The sequence below is a fragment of the Astatotilapia calliptera genome, chromosome 14 (genome assembly GCF_964374335.1).
Source record: "Astatotilapia calliptera chromosome 14, fAstCal68.1, whole genome shotgun sequence".
NCBI lineage: Eukaryota > Metazoa > Chordata > Actinopteri > Cichliformes > Cichlidae > Astatotilapia > Astatotilapia calliptera.
The window spans coordinates 12913109-12930073 of record NC_137435.1 but is presented as its reverse complement, the minus strand read 5'-3'; the positions used below and the strand labels follow the sequence as shown (position 1 = coordinate 12930073).

The 16965-nt window shown below is 39.7% G+C and overlaps 1 protein-coding gene across 10 annotated transcripts in view; it reads left to right on the top strand.

The window, feature by feature from the left end:
- ncam1b (neural cell adhesion molecule 1b) overlaps positions 1 to 16339 on the top strand; it is an 80928-nt gene extending 64589 nt beyond the window's left edge. For 6 of the 10 annotated variants that reach the window (XM_026193421.2, XM_080288859.1, XM_026193419.2 and 3 more), the window contains 7 exons: positions 1308 to 1436; positions 5091 to 5215; positions 5783 to 5963; positions 8228 to 8426; positions 10175 to 10291; positions 11056 to 12171; positions 14227 to 16339. In XM_026193421.2, the coding sequence (XP_026049206.2) occupies positions 1308 to 1436; positions 5091 to 5215; positions 5783 to 5963; positions 8228 to 8426; positions 10175 to 10291; positions 11056 to 12171; positions 14227 to 14341 (1982 nt within the window). In that variant the 3' untranslated portion in view covers positions 14342 to 16339. The other 4 variants (XM_080288861.1, XM_080288862.1, XM_080288864.1 and 1 more) reach the window with 4 other exon arrangements.
- The last annotated feature ends 626 nt before the right edge of the window (positions 16340 to 16965 follow it).

Sequence of the window (16965 nt, the reverse complement as noted above, 5' to 3'; positions counted from 1 at the left end):
ATTAAAGGAAGGAAGGTTTGCATTCAGCAGCTTTTTGTTTTATAACCAAAGCGATTAAAAGGCTGTGTGAACGTGATTTCTTTTCGTTTTGACAAATATGTCCATATATGCACTAAAACGTAATTTAGAGTTGTTGATACCCTCGACACAGAAACATGGCTTGGTCATGAAGTCACAAAAGGGAGAGCAGCCAAACTAGGTCATGTATGACAAAATAAATTTGGATCCCTACAGTTGTTTGGACACATACTGTAAGACGTTGAAAATATTTATTTAAATAAAAACAACAGCCTTATATGGCCTCATTATTATTTTGATATCACAGATCAGGATAAAAGAGTCCATTTCTGACTGTGTTGTACTAGATTGGGCTGGCATATTAGTGCCATAGCACAAACTGATGCACAAGAATCAACTGCTATCAGCCAAATCTATTAAATTTAGGTATGAGAAAGTCAGCAAACATTAGAATAGATGACTTGTAGTTCACACTTTGTCTAGCTTTATGCTGACCACTGCCAGCAAAACTGAAGAAAAAGCACCAGCTGTCAGTCTCACGCAGTCCTGGTTTAGATGTCTCACGTGAAACTCAATTATATCGTCTGGAACACCCTCATGTCTGCACTTACAGCCTTGTTTTTTGTTACAGATACAGCAGTGGGTCCTGCACAGTGAAGGCAGGAAAGTCTTTCGTGTTTCCTGTAGAAACATGATAATTCAAAATGGTGAAATCATGAAATTAAGGTCAGACTAGGAAAACTGACCAACTCACAGTACAGACATAGCAAAGACTACACAGTGCACATCTCTGCCCTGTACAGTGTGGTCGGACAGAGTTTTAAGAGCAGTGGTAACAATGACTCCTTTCCTCTGGTGTTTGTTTCCCCTAAATGTCTCCTACAAAGTAAAATACAAAAGTTAATGATTATTTCTAAGAAATAGGTATGAATTTAGTTTTTTTGTTTTAACCTACAAGTCACCCCTTTAGAAAGGAATTGAACACGGAAGTGTACATAAAAGCAATATAATTTATATAAAAAGCTTGATCAAAAGCAATCATCATCCCAAAAGGGATCATTACATTTAAGATGACAGTGCAACATATAAAACAGCTGTCACTGTTTGTCTAGTTTTAGACCAACTCTAAATATATTCATCAGTTTTTCAAACATTGTTGGAATGAAATGCGAATTGAGCTAATCGGTGTTTGCTTGGGCAGCAACGAATTATGCATATATTGTTGGAACAGGAGATCTGTTTGTTTTAGTGCTCACCAAAATGATCATGGTGTTCTGCTGTTGTAACAGGCTCCATCGGTGAGGTAACAGTCACAGGCCTGAAGCCAGACACGAGCTACGAAGTGAAGTTGTCAGCCGTCAACGGCAAGGGTGAAGGTGAAAGCTGCAACGCTGCGTTCTTGAAGACGGAGCCTGTTCGTAAGTGGCACATGTTACAGTTTACAGCATGCTGTAATGCTTTTAGTATACCTCTCTGACCTCTTGTCTCCACAAACATATTACCTTCAGTCTCTCTATAAAAACTCGCTGAAGAGTTGGTCCTAAGACTGTTTGGATGATGCCACAAAAGCTTTCACCTGTCTCCTTTCATTCCATGTATGTCTTTTTAAAACCGCTTTTCCGTCTCTACGAAGCAGCTCTCTGACCTTCTTGCTTTTATTTGATTTTTCTAGTTCATGAAATACTTCTGCCATAACCAAATCTTTAAAGCCAGATTGCTTGTTTTTACATATGGAATTAAATACTGATTTCATCACATAGGTATCATTTAGAGCCATCTGCACAGTTGCTTCAGATATCCTGTTTTAAAGCCATGTTTCAAGCCCATCATGTCATTATATTGACTTGCAAACCCTGAAGTGTGATTTCATCCTTCTGTAGAAGCCAGCATGCAGTGAAACCTCAACACATTAGTTAGTTTTTAGCGCCCTCTGTTGTTTGGCAATAGATGTTTTTTGAGGGAGTGCTGGTATGATTTATATATTGTCTGTGTACTGATCATCTCTCCTTCTATTTTATCATTCTTAATCATTGATTTTTTTTATCCATTTGCTCTTCTGTCTGTTGTATTCATCAGGCCACACTTACAACAGTAAGTGATTCATTTAAAATGCATTAATTAAAAACATTAAAAAGATAGCTTTATAGTTGTGTATATATATTGCTATTGAATTATGTTGTTATTGAATGGCAAAGGCGAAAGTTGGACTTAAACCCCTTCTCTCTTTTTTTTTTAGAACTAAGATCATAATTAAAGGCCAGATCATTAACATTTAGTCATAGTAATTGATAAAACTGAACAAATGTCATATAGGTTTGCTGAAATATCAAATGCGATAGAGGTTTGCTGAAATATTTACATAAAATACTGTCAGAAGAACATCACTTCAAGCTACCTTTTTAGACCGTAAAGTGGCCTTTCATTTTCATGGAGGCTGGCTCTGTCTCCCTACTTTAAATGTGGCAATCATTTCCTAAAATGATTTGTTTTTCTTCCTTTCTGGAGCCATCTGACAGAAATGTGTCTTCCTGATTTCTTCAGTGAAGTGTTATTAGAGATTCAGGTGGTCATTTGTGCAGACAAGTGATTCTGATTGCCTTTCTTCTCTTTTATGTCCCTAGACGGCATTTTTCATTTTTTCACTGAAGACACAGGTTTGTTCTGTAGTGGGGATAATAGAAGATTAGTTTTTACTGCTGTAGCTGTTTCTTACCCAACAGGATAACCCATCACCCCTACTGATTAGCAGTGTTTGTAATCCCGCTTAAGTATTTCAAAAGGTGTATCGTTTTCGAGAAACTGTGACCTATAATGTCATGGCCATCAATGCAAACTCCTCCGTCTGTAACATAGACCGATTAGGTTTTTAATTTTACTTGCATCCCATGAGTTTACAGCTGATTTATCCCATTAGTATTAATATAATTTTGATGTGCAGCATGTGAATTAATTGGCTTAATGCAAGTATGAGGAATCCGAGCCAAATCTCTGCATTTCAAAAGCTGCACATTTTCTCTCTGGCTTCAGCTGTTTGGTGTAGTTTGGGAATGTTTACACTCGGATTAGGCCCATCAGCAGTGATTAATCAGTTAGCTGCAAATTGTCGAGAGCATAAAGCTGCTAGATGTCTTCTGCACTTTTCTCATTTAGAATCCAAACAGAGGAATCCCTGTGCAGTTTGTCAGCATGTGGAGCTGTGATTTATTATTTATCAGTATTGGTTTGTCTTTGGGTCACTTCAGTTTTCTATCCTCAACCTGTACCTGTGTTTTGTTGTCTGTTATGCCTTTCATGCTCTTCCTCCTCTTTCAACCACTCACATGTGTCATTTTATGTCTCTGCGACTGTTATTTGGCTTGCATGTTGCTGATGATTCCCTCCACTCTGCAGAAGGTAACTTTCTGTTGCAGATTCCTGACTGACGATTCCTAACTTGAACTAAAGAATTCAGCAGATAAAACAGCACATAGTTTGCTTCTGCGGTCGTGTAACACATTAATCAGTCATCTAGACATTTGCCTGAGCAAGATAAATGTAAACGTAGAGAACGAGAATGTATTTATTGTTTAAATAACAGTCAGCAGTGTTTACTGTTAGCTTCACTTACATAGTATTGATAGCCTGTCACCTGAGGGATGTTACCATTCTTACTTATAGGATGTGTTGCTATAAATCAAGTGTAATAAACATAGTCAGTATCTTCCAGCCATCCCACAAAATACTCATCCTTGCAGCAGGCTTGCTGGTATATATTTTCTATATTTTCTTAATCTTATTTAACCTGAGGCTTAAACAGCTTAGACTTTATCTAATCCTGAATGTTAACCACTGTGCACATCTTTCTTGTTACCTGTTTGTAAGTGCATTAACCTTTAGAGCTTCAATAATTTGTTGATTAATCAAATATCTGAGACAAAACAAATCAGCAGCCACGTTCAGTGTTCCAGCTCATCAAATTTGAATGTTTTCTGAGATTTCTGACAGTAAACTGAAATTTAGAGTTTAGACAAGATATTTGACTTTACCTTATACTTTGGAAACTTGTGACAGACACTTATGAATACAAACCATTCCTGAAATGTATTTAGACTGTTAGTTACCAGAAATACAGGATTAATTGTTTACTTCTCCATCAGCTCATAGCTGATGATTCGGCTCCACTTAGTAACCCTGGATGAAACACTAGAATATTTTTAGGTCACTGAAATCAGTCTGTAGTTCTATTTTAAGCAATTGGAAAAATGATATATGTGTACTGTGGCAGAACTCAATAGTTTAGGTTGTAAAACAAACAAAGGACGTCCAGTTTTCAATTACATATCAGGTAGCCTTTATGTGATGCTAATGCATAAATTCAGTGGTTTCATTTGATGCAGAACATTTTAATTTTTTAATCTATCTGGAAAGAGAGTTTCAACTGCCCCCCAGGACCTCCACCCTGTCAGCAATGGACACAAAAAGATGTCAGAAAAATTAATTTGAATAAATTTAAATTATGTTGACTACATTTATATTAGACTTAATTGGTGTTTGTTATGTAATCAGTGTTTAATAGATAAATGATTACAGGTTTAAGACAGACAAGACATATGTTAGTATAATTCTGTGCGATTTCCATGCCAGTAGGTACAACTATACAACAATTAAAGACAAACCCTGTTATTGTGCTGGAACTTGGCAATCTTATATACGTATTCTTAGTTAATGATAAATAACTCTTTAGCCTGAAGCCTGGTGCGATGTCCATCTGCCAATTGATGTCACTCAGCAACAGCAGCAACACACAGCAACTCTGATGAAACAGATAAGCATGCGGCTGTGTGTCATTCACTAATTAGTAACACAAGCCACCCTTAGGAGAGCGTTTAAGGGAGGTTAAGTGACCTAAAAGGTCAACAATAAGGAGAGCATCCAAGATCAAACTTTGGACTGAAAGTTTTCTTTTTCCTTTATTTCAAAATGGAAAAGTGGACTGACAGAGCTGCCTCTTTCAAAGAAATAACCCTCTAGCTCGCTGCACCTCTTGAAATGAGCCATTAAATGACCTCCATCTTGCTCCTGTGTCCCTGTAGGGAATCCTAATCCTCCTAAACTTGAAGGAGCACTTCAACGTAAAGGCAACTCCCTCAGAGTGAGCTGGATCAAGCAGGATGATGGCGGCTCTCCCATCTTACATTATCTTATCCGTTATAAACCAGTGAGTATGGGGATTAAAGAGCAATTGCTCCTTCTCAACTAAGGCACCTGCTTTGATAACTGATTTAATCATTTAAGTAAAACGATGAAATATTCTCTGAACATTTACTGCTTTACATAGTCTTAAGATTGCTTTTTTTGTGGGTTTTAGAATGTCATGTGCGTTTTACGCTATTTTATATGCCAAAAATTTGATCAGTAACTCTTGATCGAGTACTTAATCGTCAGTGAAAGCAGTAATTTAGTTGCAGCGGTAATAATGATTCTACCAAATCCTTGTAGTTTCAAAAGCACTGCAAAAAATTTTTAATTCTGTGATTTTCAAGCTGTTGTTAGGGCTGAAATTGTTATTTAATACCTGGTTTGTTGACAGAAAATAGAAAAACTTCTCATATTCTCATAATGAATGAATTATGTTTTGACCAAACAGACACAAATTTTGATTGCTCCGAGCTCTTACAGGTGTTTTTGGAGCAATTTGAAAACATGCTTAAAAATTTCACCTTCACAAGACCAAATAAAGTTTCAACCCTGAATGCATGCACTGTATTTATCTGTGTCTCCTTAGGTGCAGTCTTCAGAGTGGAAACCAGAAATCCGGCTGCCCAGTGTCAGTGATCACATAGTTCTCAGTGGGTTAGAGTGGGACACAGAGTACAACATCTATGTGGTGGCAGAGAATCAGAAGGGCAAGTCTCAGCCAGCAACCATGTCCTTCAGGACTTCGTCAGAGCCAGAGGCCATCCCAGGTAGCGTACCTGCCCCCGGTCACTCACACTAATGTGGAACTAAACAGCCAGAAACCTGAGGAGCCAAACTCAAACCTGAAAACCAGAGCAGCTTGTTCTATTTTTAAATCTGGAGCGCTGATGGGTGAATGACAACTAAATAAATCTATAGAAAAAATAAATAGATTTCGTGGACGGCGGTGAGCCAAAAATGATTTTCCGGCTGAATTTTCTCACTTTAAAGTTTTGACAGCCCTCACTAAATGAGCTTGAGTTTGTGCTTGCAGATCTGGCACACACACTCACACAGAGGATAAAATGATCTCCTCTGAATGTCTGTAGCTTTGTTTACCGTTAATGTGGATAGTTTGTCTCTGTCTGGTTGGAGCTTTTAAAATGACCCTCAGTAACCGCTGATTAACACGTATGTTGAATTCTTAACTGCAGCTGAAGGTTCTTTACTAACCGTGCCGAAACCTACACAGCCTGTCAAATTCTCTTTAGGTGATAGACACACTTGAGTACCTCACTGAAACATCACAGCAGGCCATTATGTTTCCTCTCACTTTTTTCCTAATTCATTCTCCAAACTAAAGCATTTTCCACTCACCCACCACTGAGTCACCATCTAGTCGACATGGTGTAGTTTTCCTCTTTTGTGCTGTGCTTTTGCTTTGATGTGTTGCTGTTTTTTTCCCCTTTTTCAATACAAGAAATCAGTTTCTTCGTCTTTTTTTTTCCACTTTTGGTTTTCAGACCTGACACATTTTCACTTTCTCTCTTCCTCTGTTTTCCCCGCCCTTCTCTTTTTCTCCCCCTCTTTGTTCCGTTTCATTTCTCCCCCTCTTCCTTTATTATCTTTCCCCCTTCTCTCTTTATCCCCTCTTTCTCTCTCAATGTTCCTGCTCTCTTGCCTGGTCCTGGACATTGGTGTGGTGGACCACGTGAACATTTTCGTCCCGACCTGTGTGCATTTTGGTGTGGTCTGGGTTGTGCTGTCCCCACCCACAGCCACTCAGGGCTGCTCATCTGTGACATACACTTTGGTATCACTCATCATGTCCCTCATCACTGTTCTCCTGCTCTCATAGTTTTCGTGAGGAAATTCACACCATTACTGTAGAGGAGAGCTTGCCTTCTCTCTGGCTGTCTTTCTGGACACTTTCACTCACTTACAACAGACTTTGTCCATGACAGATGTGTCTCTGTTATGGGTGAGGAAAAGAGTGCTGTGTTGTTTCAGAACAGACCAGACAGACATGTTGAACCAAAGGCAGTGGAAATCCTCCACCTCCCACAGTTTCATACTGCTCAGCATTAGCACTGCTAGTCATCAGCACTAGACAAGAGAGACAGAGAAGAGTGCCAGTTTACAGTGATGAACAATAGTAGATTTTTTTCAAGTAGCATTAGAACAGAGTGAAGGCTGACTGCTGGACCTGTGTGTTTACATAAGCACTGTATTATATTGTTTAATAGCTCACAAAATTCTGCATAATGTAAAGGTTTGTAATATTAACGTTTACACAATTAAGGTCATAAAATGGGGAAACAATTGTTTATATTGGCACAGACTGACAAGCCACTTAAAGAATGATCAAACAACAACTTATTTTTATGCGGACTACTAAGATAAATGTCCAGATATTCCTCCAGCATGTAATGTTTCGCAAGTGTCATCAGCAATAGTCATTTTTATACGTACGTAATTGGGATGCTTTACTCAGATGTATAGATCTTGTTTACATGTTAATTACCTGCAGAGTTAAATGTATATTTTAGAGTAATTTCTGCTAAATCAAAGTTGATATTACCCAAACAGTGACAATACATCACTGCTTTTAAATCTGGGAAAAGCCTGACATTCATTTTCTGTGCACAGATTATTCCACATGTCTGGGTAACTAGCAGCACACTGTATGCTTTGGTTTGCTCTTCTTTCTACTACCAAATAAATGGGTTGAATATATATTTATACTTTTCGTTTTTTTATGCACAGCTTCATGCATATCAAATCTTCAGTATGCCTCATAATTAGAAATGAAGTCATATAAATAATTAAAGTCTGACAGCACAGTCGATACAAACGACACACAGCATCTAAAGTTGTGCTGAGCCATCTAGAACCTATCAGTGCTCATAGCAGGTGAGTTGTTTCTGTTTTATGGAAGTATTTGTGGTTACAGTAACACGTCAGCACTTTATTTAGTTGTTCATGGTTTCTGTAAAAGTGTGTCCTGCTACGTTAGTTCAGCGCCCTCCTTTTCTCATCTCTTGTGTGGCAGATTTAAGTGAAGAGTCTCCGCTCTCCATGGGCATCATGCTCTGGGCAGGAATCCTCGTTGTAGTATTTATACTCCTGCTCCTGGCTGTGGATGTCACCTGTTACTTTGTTAACAAATGTGGCCTCATCATGTGTCTCTGCGGCAAGTCAGGCACAGGGACCAAAGGGCACAACTTAGAGGAGGGCAAGGCAGCCTTCATGTGAGTATCAGACTGTATATTTACATACATGTTGTCTGGGTCTTTTAAACTGATGTATTTGATGGCACACATATGATGTCTAATTTATGTTCAAAGTTAAAAATGTGGAACCAGAGAGATTGTTTCAACTCAGCGTATGCATATCTTCATTTTAAGATTGGATCAGATGATTGGATCTCTTACATGTGTAATGTGAGATGTATATACAACTTTGCACCAAACAACAACAGGACTGAGCAACTAGCTAGTGGAAAAGGTAGACTGTATATAAAAGACTAATGTAGCTTTTGGTTTTTAAAAGCAAAGCCAACATTGATTCAAGTGCTTTAAATCTGCGTTATTTCCAGTAGCCTGAGGATAAGTGATCTGTTACTAAAAAGTCTTTGTAGAGGCAAATGGGAAAACTTTTGGCTCTTATTCTTTGTGACCTCAGTCAACAGTTTTACTTTAAGGTTTTGTTACTTCTTTTACAAAAGGGTGGTTTCAGGGTGACTGTGTCCAGATTTTCTGTAATGTCTATGGGTGAGCATAGAGGAGATAAAGACACATCAGGAGTTGGTGCAGAATAAAACGGCTAAACGCAGAGTTAATATTGGATGTAACAGTCAGACAACCTGACACAAGCACTCTCACCATATCAGCTTTATAAAGTGATTATTAGGGCTGTGTCAGATCATATCATAATGCCATTGCTATAGCAACGCATGCTTATGTTCCCTAGTATGCTCAACAAAAAGACAAACCAAGTCATGTCAGACAGCCAAAGCCACCTCTGCCTCGAATAAACATTTAGCTCAAAATGCGCTACTTCAACATCCTCCAGCAAAGCACTTTGCAAAATGGTTAAGGTACACACAACAAACTTGTTTCATTACTTCAGGTAAAAATGCAGGGAATCATGCAGGGAGAAGATACAAGCAGCTGGTGATGTACGCCACAGTCACTATTTAAAGTCTGTATAACAGGAAGAGCAAGTGGTGGATAGAAATGACTGATGTGGTTACATATTGTACCTAACTTACAAAATCCCAGATAGAAAAGAATTTTCAGTTTTGTTGTAAGCAGGTCTGTGGGTAATAAGAAAGACAAAATTAAGAAGATTCTTTGTAGAAATGTGATGTGTTTGAGGGTTTTATTTATCTTCCAATTTACCTTTTGTTTGCGTTTTAAATAAGCCGACCTCAGCTTAGAATAACTGGCCTTCCCACATTTCCCAGAAGGCCTTTCAGGAATGAACTCTGAAGATTACTTAGAATTTTAGCTGAAGGTTTTATTTTATTTTTGGGCTGCTATATCTAGATATATCAAGGGAAGCTTGTGTAATTAAACAATAACTGAGATTGCCTCTTGAGCAAAATAAACATGTATTACAATGTCTAACCAGGCAGTATCTGAAGTACAGCAAGAATACATGAATCAATAAAATGGCCCCATAGGTAAGATGAAATTTTCCTTCAATAAAACAGATGAGGATGTTTGATTCAAGCGCAGCACTGAATGGATGCTTTCATGTGTACAAAACGGCAGTCGTTTTGAATCATTCTGAGTAAGATGTTGCATTACGTATTGGATTGTTACATTTCATGAGTGCGGTTCCACGAAAGCACAGCCAGATGGATGACTTGACGTTACTTTGTAAGCTTGAAAATAGATGATCACTGTGGGCCGTCTGCTGCTTTTGAATCATCCTTTCTTACTGCCCGCTTGGCCAAAAACAACAGCTTAGCAAGACTGTCTGTGTCTTACAGGAAAGATGAGTCCAAAGAGCCAATAGTGGAAGTCAGAACAGAGGATGAGTGCTCAGCCAATCATAACGCAGCAGGACCCGTAGAGCCGAATGAAACCACACCTCTCACAGAGCCAGAGTAAGTAAACGCTGACACACGGCAAACGGCCTTTTTACCGCTCTGAGCTGTTGTACACTGCACTCCACTTTAAAGAATAATGAATTTATTCAACAGGATATAATTTGACGCTTTACATTATTGAAAAAGTTGAGGTCATTCTTGAGTGGAGTCCATTGGACTGTGTTGCTTTTCTGTTTTTATTCCCTAACCAGAGGGATTGCTGTATTTTGTGTTTCTTCTCCAGCCTTTGGAGATTTTTTCTGTCTCATTGTATGAAGGTTGAAGCAATACCAGTCAAATAAACACAAAGGCTTTAGTCCTCTAGAGTGTGGTCAACTCATGAAGCCATTTGACAATTTCAGCAAGCCATCTCATATCAGCAGTCTGGAAAAAAGTAGATTATGCAGTATGAGATTGCCACTGGTACTGTTTAACCCTAATAGGTGGTTCTTTGTGGTGCTGTAGTTTCCTGCAGGAAGGCTGGTGCCTTTTTTTACTACAGTAGTTTTCCTAGTCAGTGTACTCCATGTTGGTGTGTGTATGGGATGTATCCTTTGATGTCCACTCACAGCATGATGCCCTCTTTTTCTTCTTCTTTCTTTTTCTCACTAGGCTTAAAAGTTGCTGTATTTTGTGTTTCTTTTAGTTGCTTTGTCTATGTTTGTGTGAATTTCTAAAGCCAACTAATCCCTCTGCATGCTCTCGTGCGGGCCACCCCTCCTCTTGTCACAGTCACCCTGGTGTCTAGTCTGTGTGTCTCTGTTCTCTCCCTGCTCTCTCAGGAAGGCGGCTTACACTGCTGCTCTGGCACTGGACACCCTCTCCTCCGTAGCCACCAACTCTGACACAGCCACTGCAACAATTGATCCCGCTCAGGACAGCCCCTCTAGTGAAACCACTACCCTCACTTGTAGCCTGTCCACCCCAGCCAACGAACCCTCACCCACCCCTGTCCTGGCTCCGGCCCCGACTCCAGAATCGAACACGGCCCCGCCGCCCCCCCTCGTCTCCACAGCTGCTGTTGAAGCTAAAATGGCCCCGCTAATAGAACAGAGAGGAAGAGATGCCCCAGAAGAACAGGAGAAATTAAACACTCCTCCTTGCACCCCCGAACAGATCAAACCTCAAAAATCTGGGACGCCAATACCACCGAAGCGTAGACACTCTCCTAAACTTGCTGCTCTGAATGCTAAAAGTAGCCCCCCTGTTTCTCCTCTGGCTGTCTCTCCTGTATCTTCCTCTCCCACTTTAGACAACAGGAAACCTGCTCCAAGCCCACCAGTCACTAAACCTCCCACACAGCCAAACACTGTAGCCTTAAATCCAGAGCCACCAGTACAAACTGCCTCATGTCTAGCAACTACTGCCCCTGCACCAGACCCAGATTCAAAACCTACAGCCCCAGATTCCAGTGGGCGTAGCCTTACTGCCTTTAACAAAGACAAAACTGTTGATCAAACTGTTGACAGTACCACGCCCACTGCCAGAGTTGCTACTACTAGTTCACCTGCAGTGATCCACGGTGTTTCTGAAGACCTGGATGCTGTAAACCCTGGTTCTCTAGTTTCAGGCATTCCCTCACCTTTACCTGTTACTCCTATTCCTTCCAATCCTGTCCCTGTGAATCTTGAGGCGTTGCCATCGAACAACCTTCTTATATCAGCGTCAGACACATATGACTTACTGACCCCTGACATGGAGCCCAAAAATGCAGATTTAGACTTAGAGATGATAAACGGGACAGAAAGACCCTCCATGCCCCCCGCAGATCTCATTAGCTTAGACAGCCCACCAGCTGCCCCCTCTCTACCCAATGGAGACGAAGCAGACCCCCCCTCAGGCCCAGTTCTACAGCCATCAGAGACTCTGGCCAAGACTGCTCCTCCTGTCAACGATGAGTACGGCTCCCTCTAGAGGTTTATCTGTGTGTGTGAGTGTGTGTGTGTGCGTGAGTGCGTGTGTGTAACTTGTATACCCATTCATTCACCACCGCATCTTGCCATTGACCACACAATATATAAAATATTGTAATGGTAAATTGTGGTAATGATAATAAGATAGTTATTAGTACAATGTTGTGGATAGAGAAGTGATACGATGCTTTTGTTTTGTTTGTGACCGTTCTCCATTGTGGGGTCTCTATCTTTGCAACATTCACCACAAACGTAGTTAAATCCCTTTCAAGACAAGAAGCTCGTTACATAAATATGGAAATTTGACATGCCATTCATAAGTCTAGGTGTGTTCCTGGTGAGTGACTTAAACAGAGACAATAAAATCATTCTCACGAACAGGTCAGAAAACTAATAAATGAGGTTAAACGCTGTGCACATGAAATACTGCGTATGTTTAAGTCATTTCAAACCATTATTCAAATTCTTCAGTGAGTAGATTTTATCTTAAATGTCACTGAAAAGCCATTGTGTTACATCTTTGATTGCACACGTCATGCTAGTTTGCTCAGGGAGGTGGAGCTAGCACCGGCAGTTTTCTCACATTGTGGGTGAATGTCTACACACCACTTGTGGTGATCAAGTGGGTTTTACCCAGTTTACTCTGACACGGCTTACATACAGTCATTCACTGTCTAGATCACTGGTCTGCAGGGTGTCTTATGCCCAACTACATACCATTCTGGACACAACAGTTAACTGGCATTGTAAATTATCCAAATATAAATAATTCGTTCAGTGAGTTAGTATTGCTGGAGCCAACTAGCGAGGGCCACAGCTCTTAAACATCTGTTGAACTAGTTTTGCACACTGTTAGTTACCATGACAACACGACGTCCCTAACCGAGCCTCATACGATTCCTGTAAAAAGAACCCAACTGGTTAAGCCAGTGTTGAGCTGTTGAGGTGAGTCTTCATGTATCAACATAATAGTTAAAATCAAATTTATAGTAAACTGAATATTTTTTAGGTTTTGAAGAATTTAGGAAGTGATGAAATAACCTTGAGCGTTAGGAAACTTTGACCTTTTACAGGAGGAATAAAAAATCAAGAAAATAAATACGAGTGAATGGAGTGATGCAGCCTTAAAAATGCTGTAAACAGATCTTCTGTCTTTCTCAGTGTGCTTTCATTCGTGCCGTCTTATTGATGTCTCCGTGGTTCTTAAAACTTCTTCTGGCATGCTTCCCTTCAGAAGTGAAGAAAGCTCATGCCCCACATCCCACAATTTTTTGCAATCGCTGAAAATAAAATCAGCTTTAATTTGCAAAATAACAGCCAGTAAAGTCATTATTGTTCAACAGCAATTGTATTAAGTTGCAGAAAAAAGAAACGCTTAAATCCAACTTATACGTTGTAAAATCAGTCACTGATTATGTCTGTCAGGAGAACAAAAAAACCACGACTTTCCATCTCTACTGTTCAACTACTCGAGTACCTGAGCGTTGCTCTCATGTCTGAATAAAGTCACAATAAGCAGTTAAGTAAAAGCCATCACTTTAACAGCAGTGTTACATGTCTGCAATGGACCTTTGTTAATCACCACAATGTTTAGTTCTCACTAATTCTACAGCTTCTAACTGTGGTGTTTCTGTGCTCTGAGCAACTAGAAACTGTGCTAATTGCTTTAAAGATGAAAATGGACATCACATACCACAAGCCCAGGGCTAATTTCTCGTCCTACCATTGTCTCTCTGTAGTAGAACTAAAGCAATTAATAGCTAATATTTGCTGTTTCAGTTTAGGCATGCTAGTCGTTACAGGACGAGGTGTATGGGTATGCCATTATCTGTTTATTTTATCTGACTGTTGTCAAGGTGGTGAAGAGGTATGTAAGAAGATATCTAAATACAGTGTCTTCTTACATATTGGGTGAAGATGTCATTGAGAATAAATGGTTTAAACTGTTCAAACAAAGTGTTGTTTGTTCAGATATTTTCTGTTGTCTTGCGTGAGACGTCCCGATTTCTAATTTTGAACTTTGTCTCTTTCCCATTGCAGGAAGATTTTTTCTGATGAGAAGGGCAAACTTGAGGAGGGAGGCTTACCAAACACCCTGATCTCTGCAGAACACAACAGTGTCATACAGACAAATACAGCCGAGAGCAAAGCATGATGGGCCGGGGACATCCCAGCCCTATCCAAAACATTTTGCAGCAGCAGCATCGAGCAAGAAACACTGCAGGAGTTTTTGGTTTCCAGTGCCCTTATCTCCACTCTCAAAACAACACGCGTGTCGATTGGTTAGAGCGCACTTTGACTGTGCTTTCATTTCTGCTCTCATTCATGAAATGTTTACTACACCCAAGGAGTTTATCTGTAGGTCATAAGAGATTTATTTTATTTTTTTATTATTATTTTATTTAACCAGTCAGGAAGATTAAGAACAATCTCTAATTATACAGATCACTTATACATGCATATATATATATATAAAAAATTAGACTCTACTTTCTATTGTGCTTATAGTTTGGACTGCAATTGCGCAAAAGTATTGGATTCTTATGAGAAATGTAAAGGTAAAAAAACAACTGACTATAGAAATTATTTTTCTTATTTTCATGTTCTAATGTTCAAATGTAAACGTTTTTTTCAGCATTTTTTTAAGTTTGACTTCTTTTGTGGCCTAGTCTCATTAAATAGCTTGTTCTGCATGTCTGACCTGCAATTGGTTGTGAAGTTTTGTTTACAAGGTTTACTGTTTCACTTCGTCTGCTACGGGGATGTTTAATCACGCGCAGATATATGCTGGCATTGATTAAACATACACTCGAGTTCGGCCTTTGGATTATAGCCATTTTTTATGGTTATATGAAATCCAGGATTAACCCACAGCCAGCTGCAGGGGGGAAAGAGGCTGAGAGAATCCCACAAGTACATGATGTGCATGATTTGATCAGATTTACACCATTTCTGGATCAAATTTATTCAGTCTGTCACTGCCTTACCAGATTGGTAGTTAAAATATTCATTAATAAAATGTATTTGATTTAGAGAAAAACAAAAAGGCGACTCCTTGAACGCTAACAGTCACAGACCAAAAAAACAAACAAACAAACAAACAGGAGGCAGCACAGCTGCTGATTCTCAGCCGCTGGTTGAAGAACTGTGGATCAAGCGAATGTCTTGTGATCTCGAGCTAAATTTGTTTGTTTGGGGGACGACTATGAGAGCTGTAGTTCTTCCTCCCATTTACGCAGATCAAAGGTCTGGCTTCATAGTTTTGAGTTGTGCATTTGAAGCAAAAAAAAAAAAAAAACATTTAAAAAAGGAAATTTAAAAAAGCATTTTTTGTACTATTTAAAAACTACAAAGATTTCTTTTCTGTTCCTGCCTGCAAGCTTGTGCACTGTGCCTGTGTGTCAATAGATTGTCTTGTCATCAGTTTCTATGATAATCTGCATAGCTTCGTTGTGAGAAATTTAGCCTATTCTTTTTATTTGATGTGTTATTAGAAGAAAAAGTACGATAAATGGACTAATGTGGTCATTATAACACGTGTAGTGTATGAAACTGTCCGTCTCTGGTCACAGCACCATATTATCGCCAGCTGTAGTGAAGGAAGGCGTTTCAAGCCTCGGCATGAATTCAGTCAGTACATCATAACGTATAACTACAAGGCAGATAGACATGCCCGTGTTTGTATGGGGGCAAATAGTGCTCATATTGATTTAATGAGTGTTACCTTTGGGGCTTGCTCTGGAATAATTATACACATTGCTTTTATTTTTTATTTTTTCCCCCAGTTGTTATTCAAGTGTTCTGTAATGTGATCTCTGAAATTCTTTTTTTTTTTTAAAGTTTTTGTCTTTTTGTACAAAAATCACTCACCAAGAGCGACTGCTTGACGATACCATTGGCAGGAAGCAAGGTGGTCCACCTAAGACAGATGATCATACTTTTTTTTGTACCATCACAAAAATCAGATACAGTTTTAAAGCAGGAATAAAAGAAGATCTTTACTCTCCTTGTACTCCAGTGCTGTCACCAGACCACTTTGCTCTCTCGCCTCTGGATGCTCCTTTTGGTTTTATTGGGTCAAACTCAGAAAATATCTGTTGTGTACAGTCTGAGTGCTAACCCATTTACAAAATAAAATGGTTTCCAAATCTAATTTCGTCCTGTCCCATTTTGTCATTACTTTTATTCACTTTTCCGTTCTTATTTTTCCAGCACAACTTGAATCCGGAACGTGCAGTGACAGATTTCTAACAGTAGATGGCAGAAAGCACCCACTTTTCGGAACCCCTCTTGGTTTCGCCATGTCATAGAAACACAGGACGATTTAGAAAGGTTACAGTGCAAACAGGTTATGTTAGCGCTGGAAGTCCCTCGGGCTAATGCTTCGGATAGATGGGGGAACAAGTAAACACGTGTTACGTAACGCACGCTTGTACAGGAATAAAGTTAGTACTTCCAGTCTGGAGTGTTGGACAAAACTATGTACCAGTGAGGGCTTGATATTTTCGGCTCCCCTCAGTACCTCTGATGTGACATGAACCAGTGTTGTGTCAGAGTGTCAACAACCACAGTGACCCGGTATGGCATCCAGTTTCAGGAGCCACACCGACCCACTGTCCCCTCTTAGGCAGTTTCATCCCCCCTCCGCCTCCCCGGTGTGCCCTGTGCGCACGAACCAGGCTGATGCGTAAACGCACTGAATTAATCAGAGTGTGCTTCTTATTTCAGGCAAACAAACTAGTCCTCCGCCTGTAGCCTGTCACTAGTTCTGAAACGCTG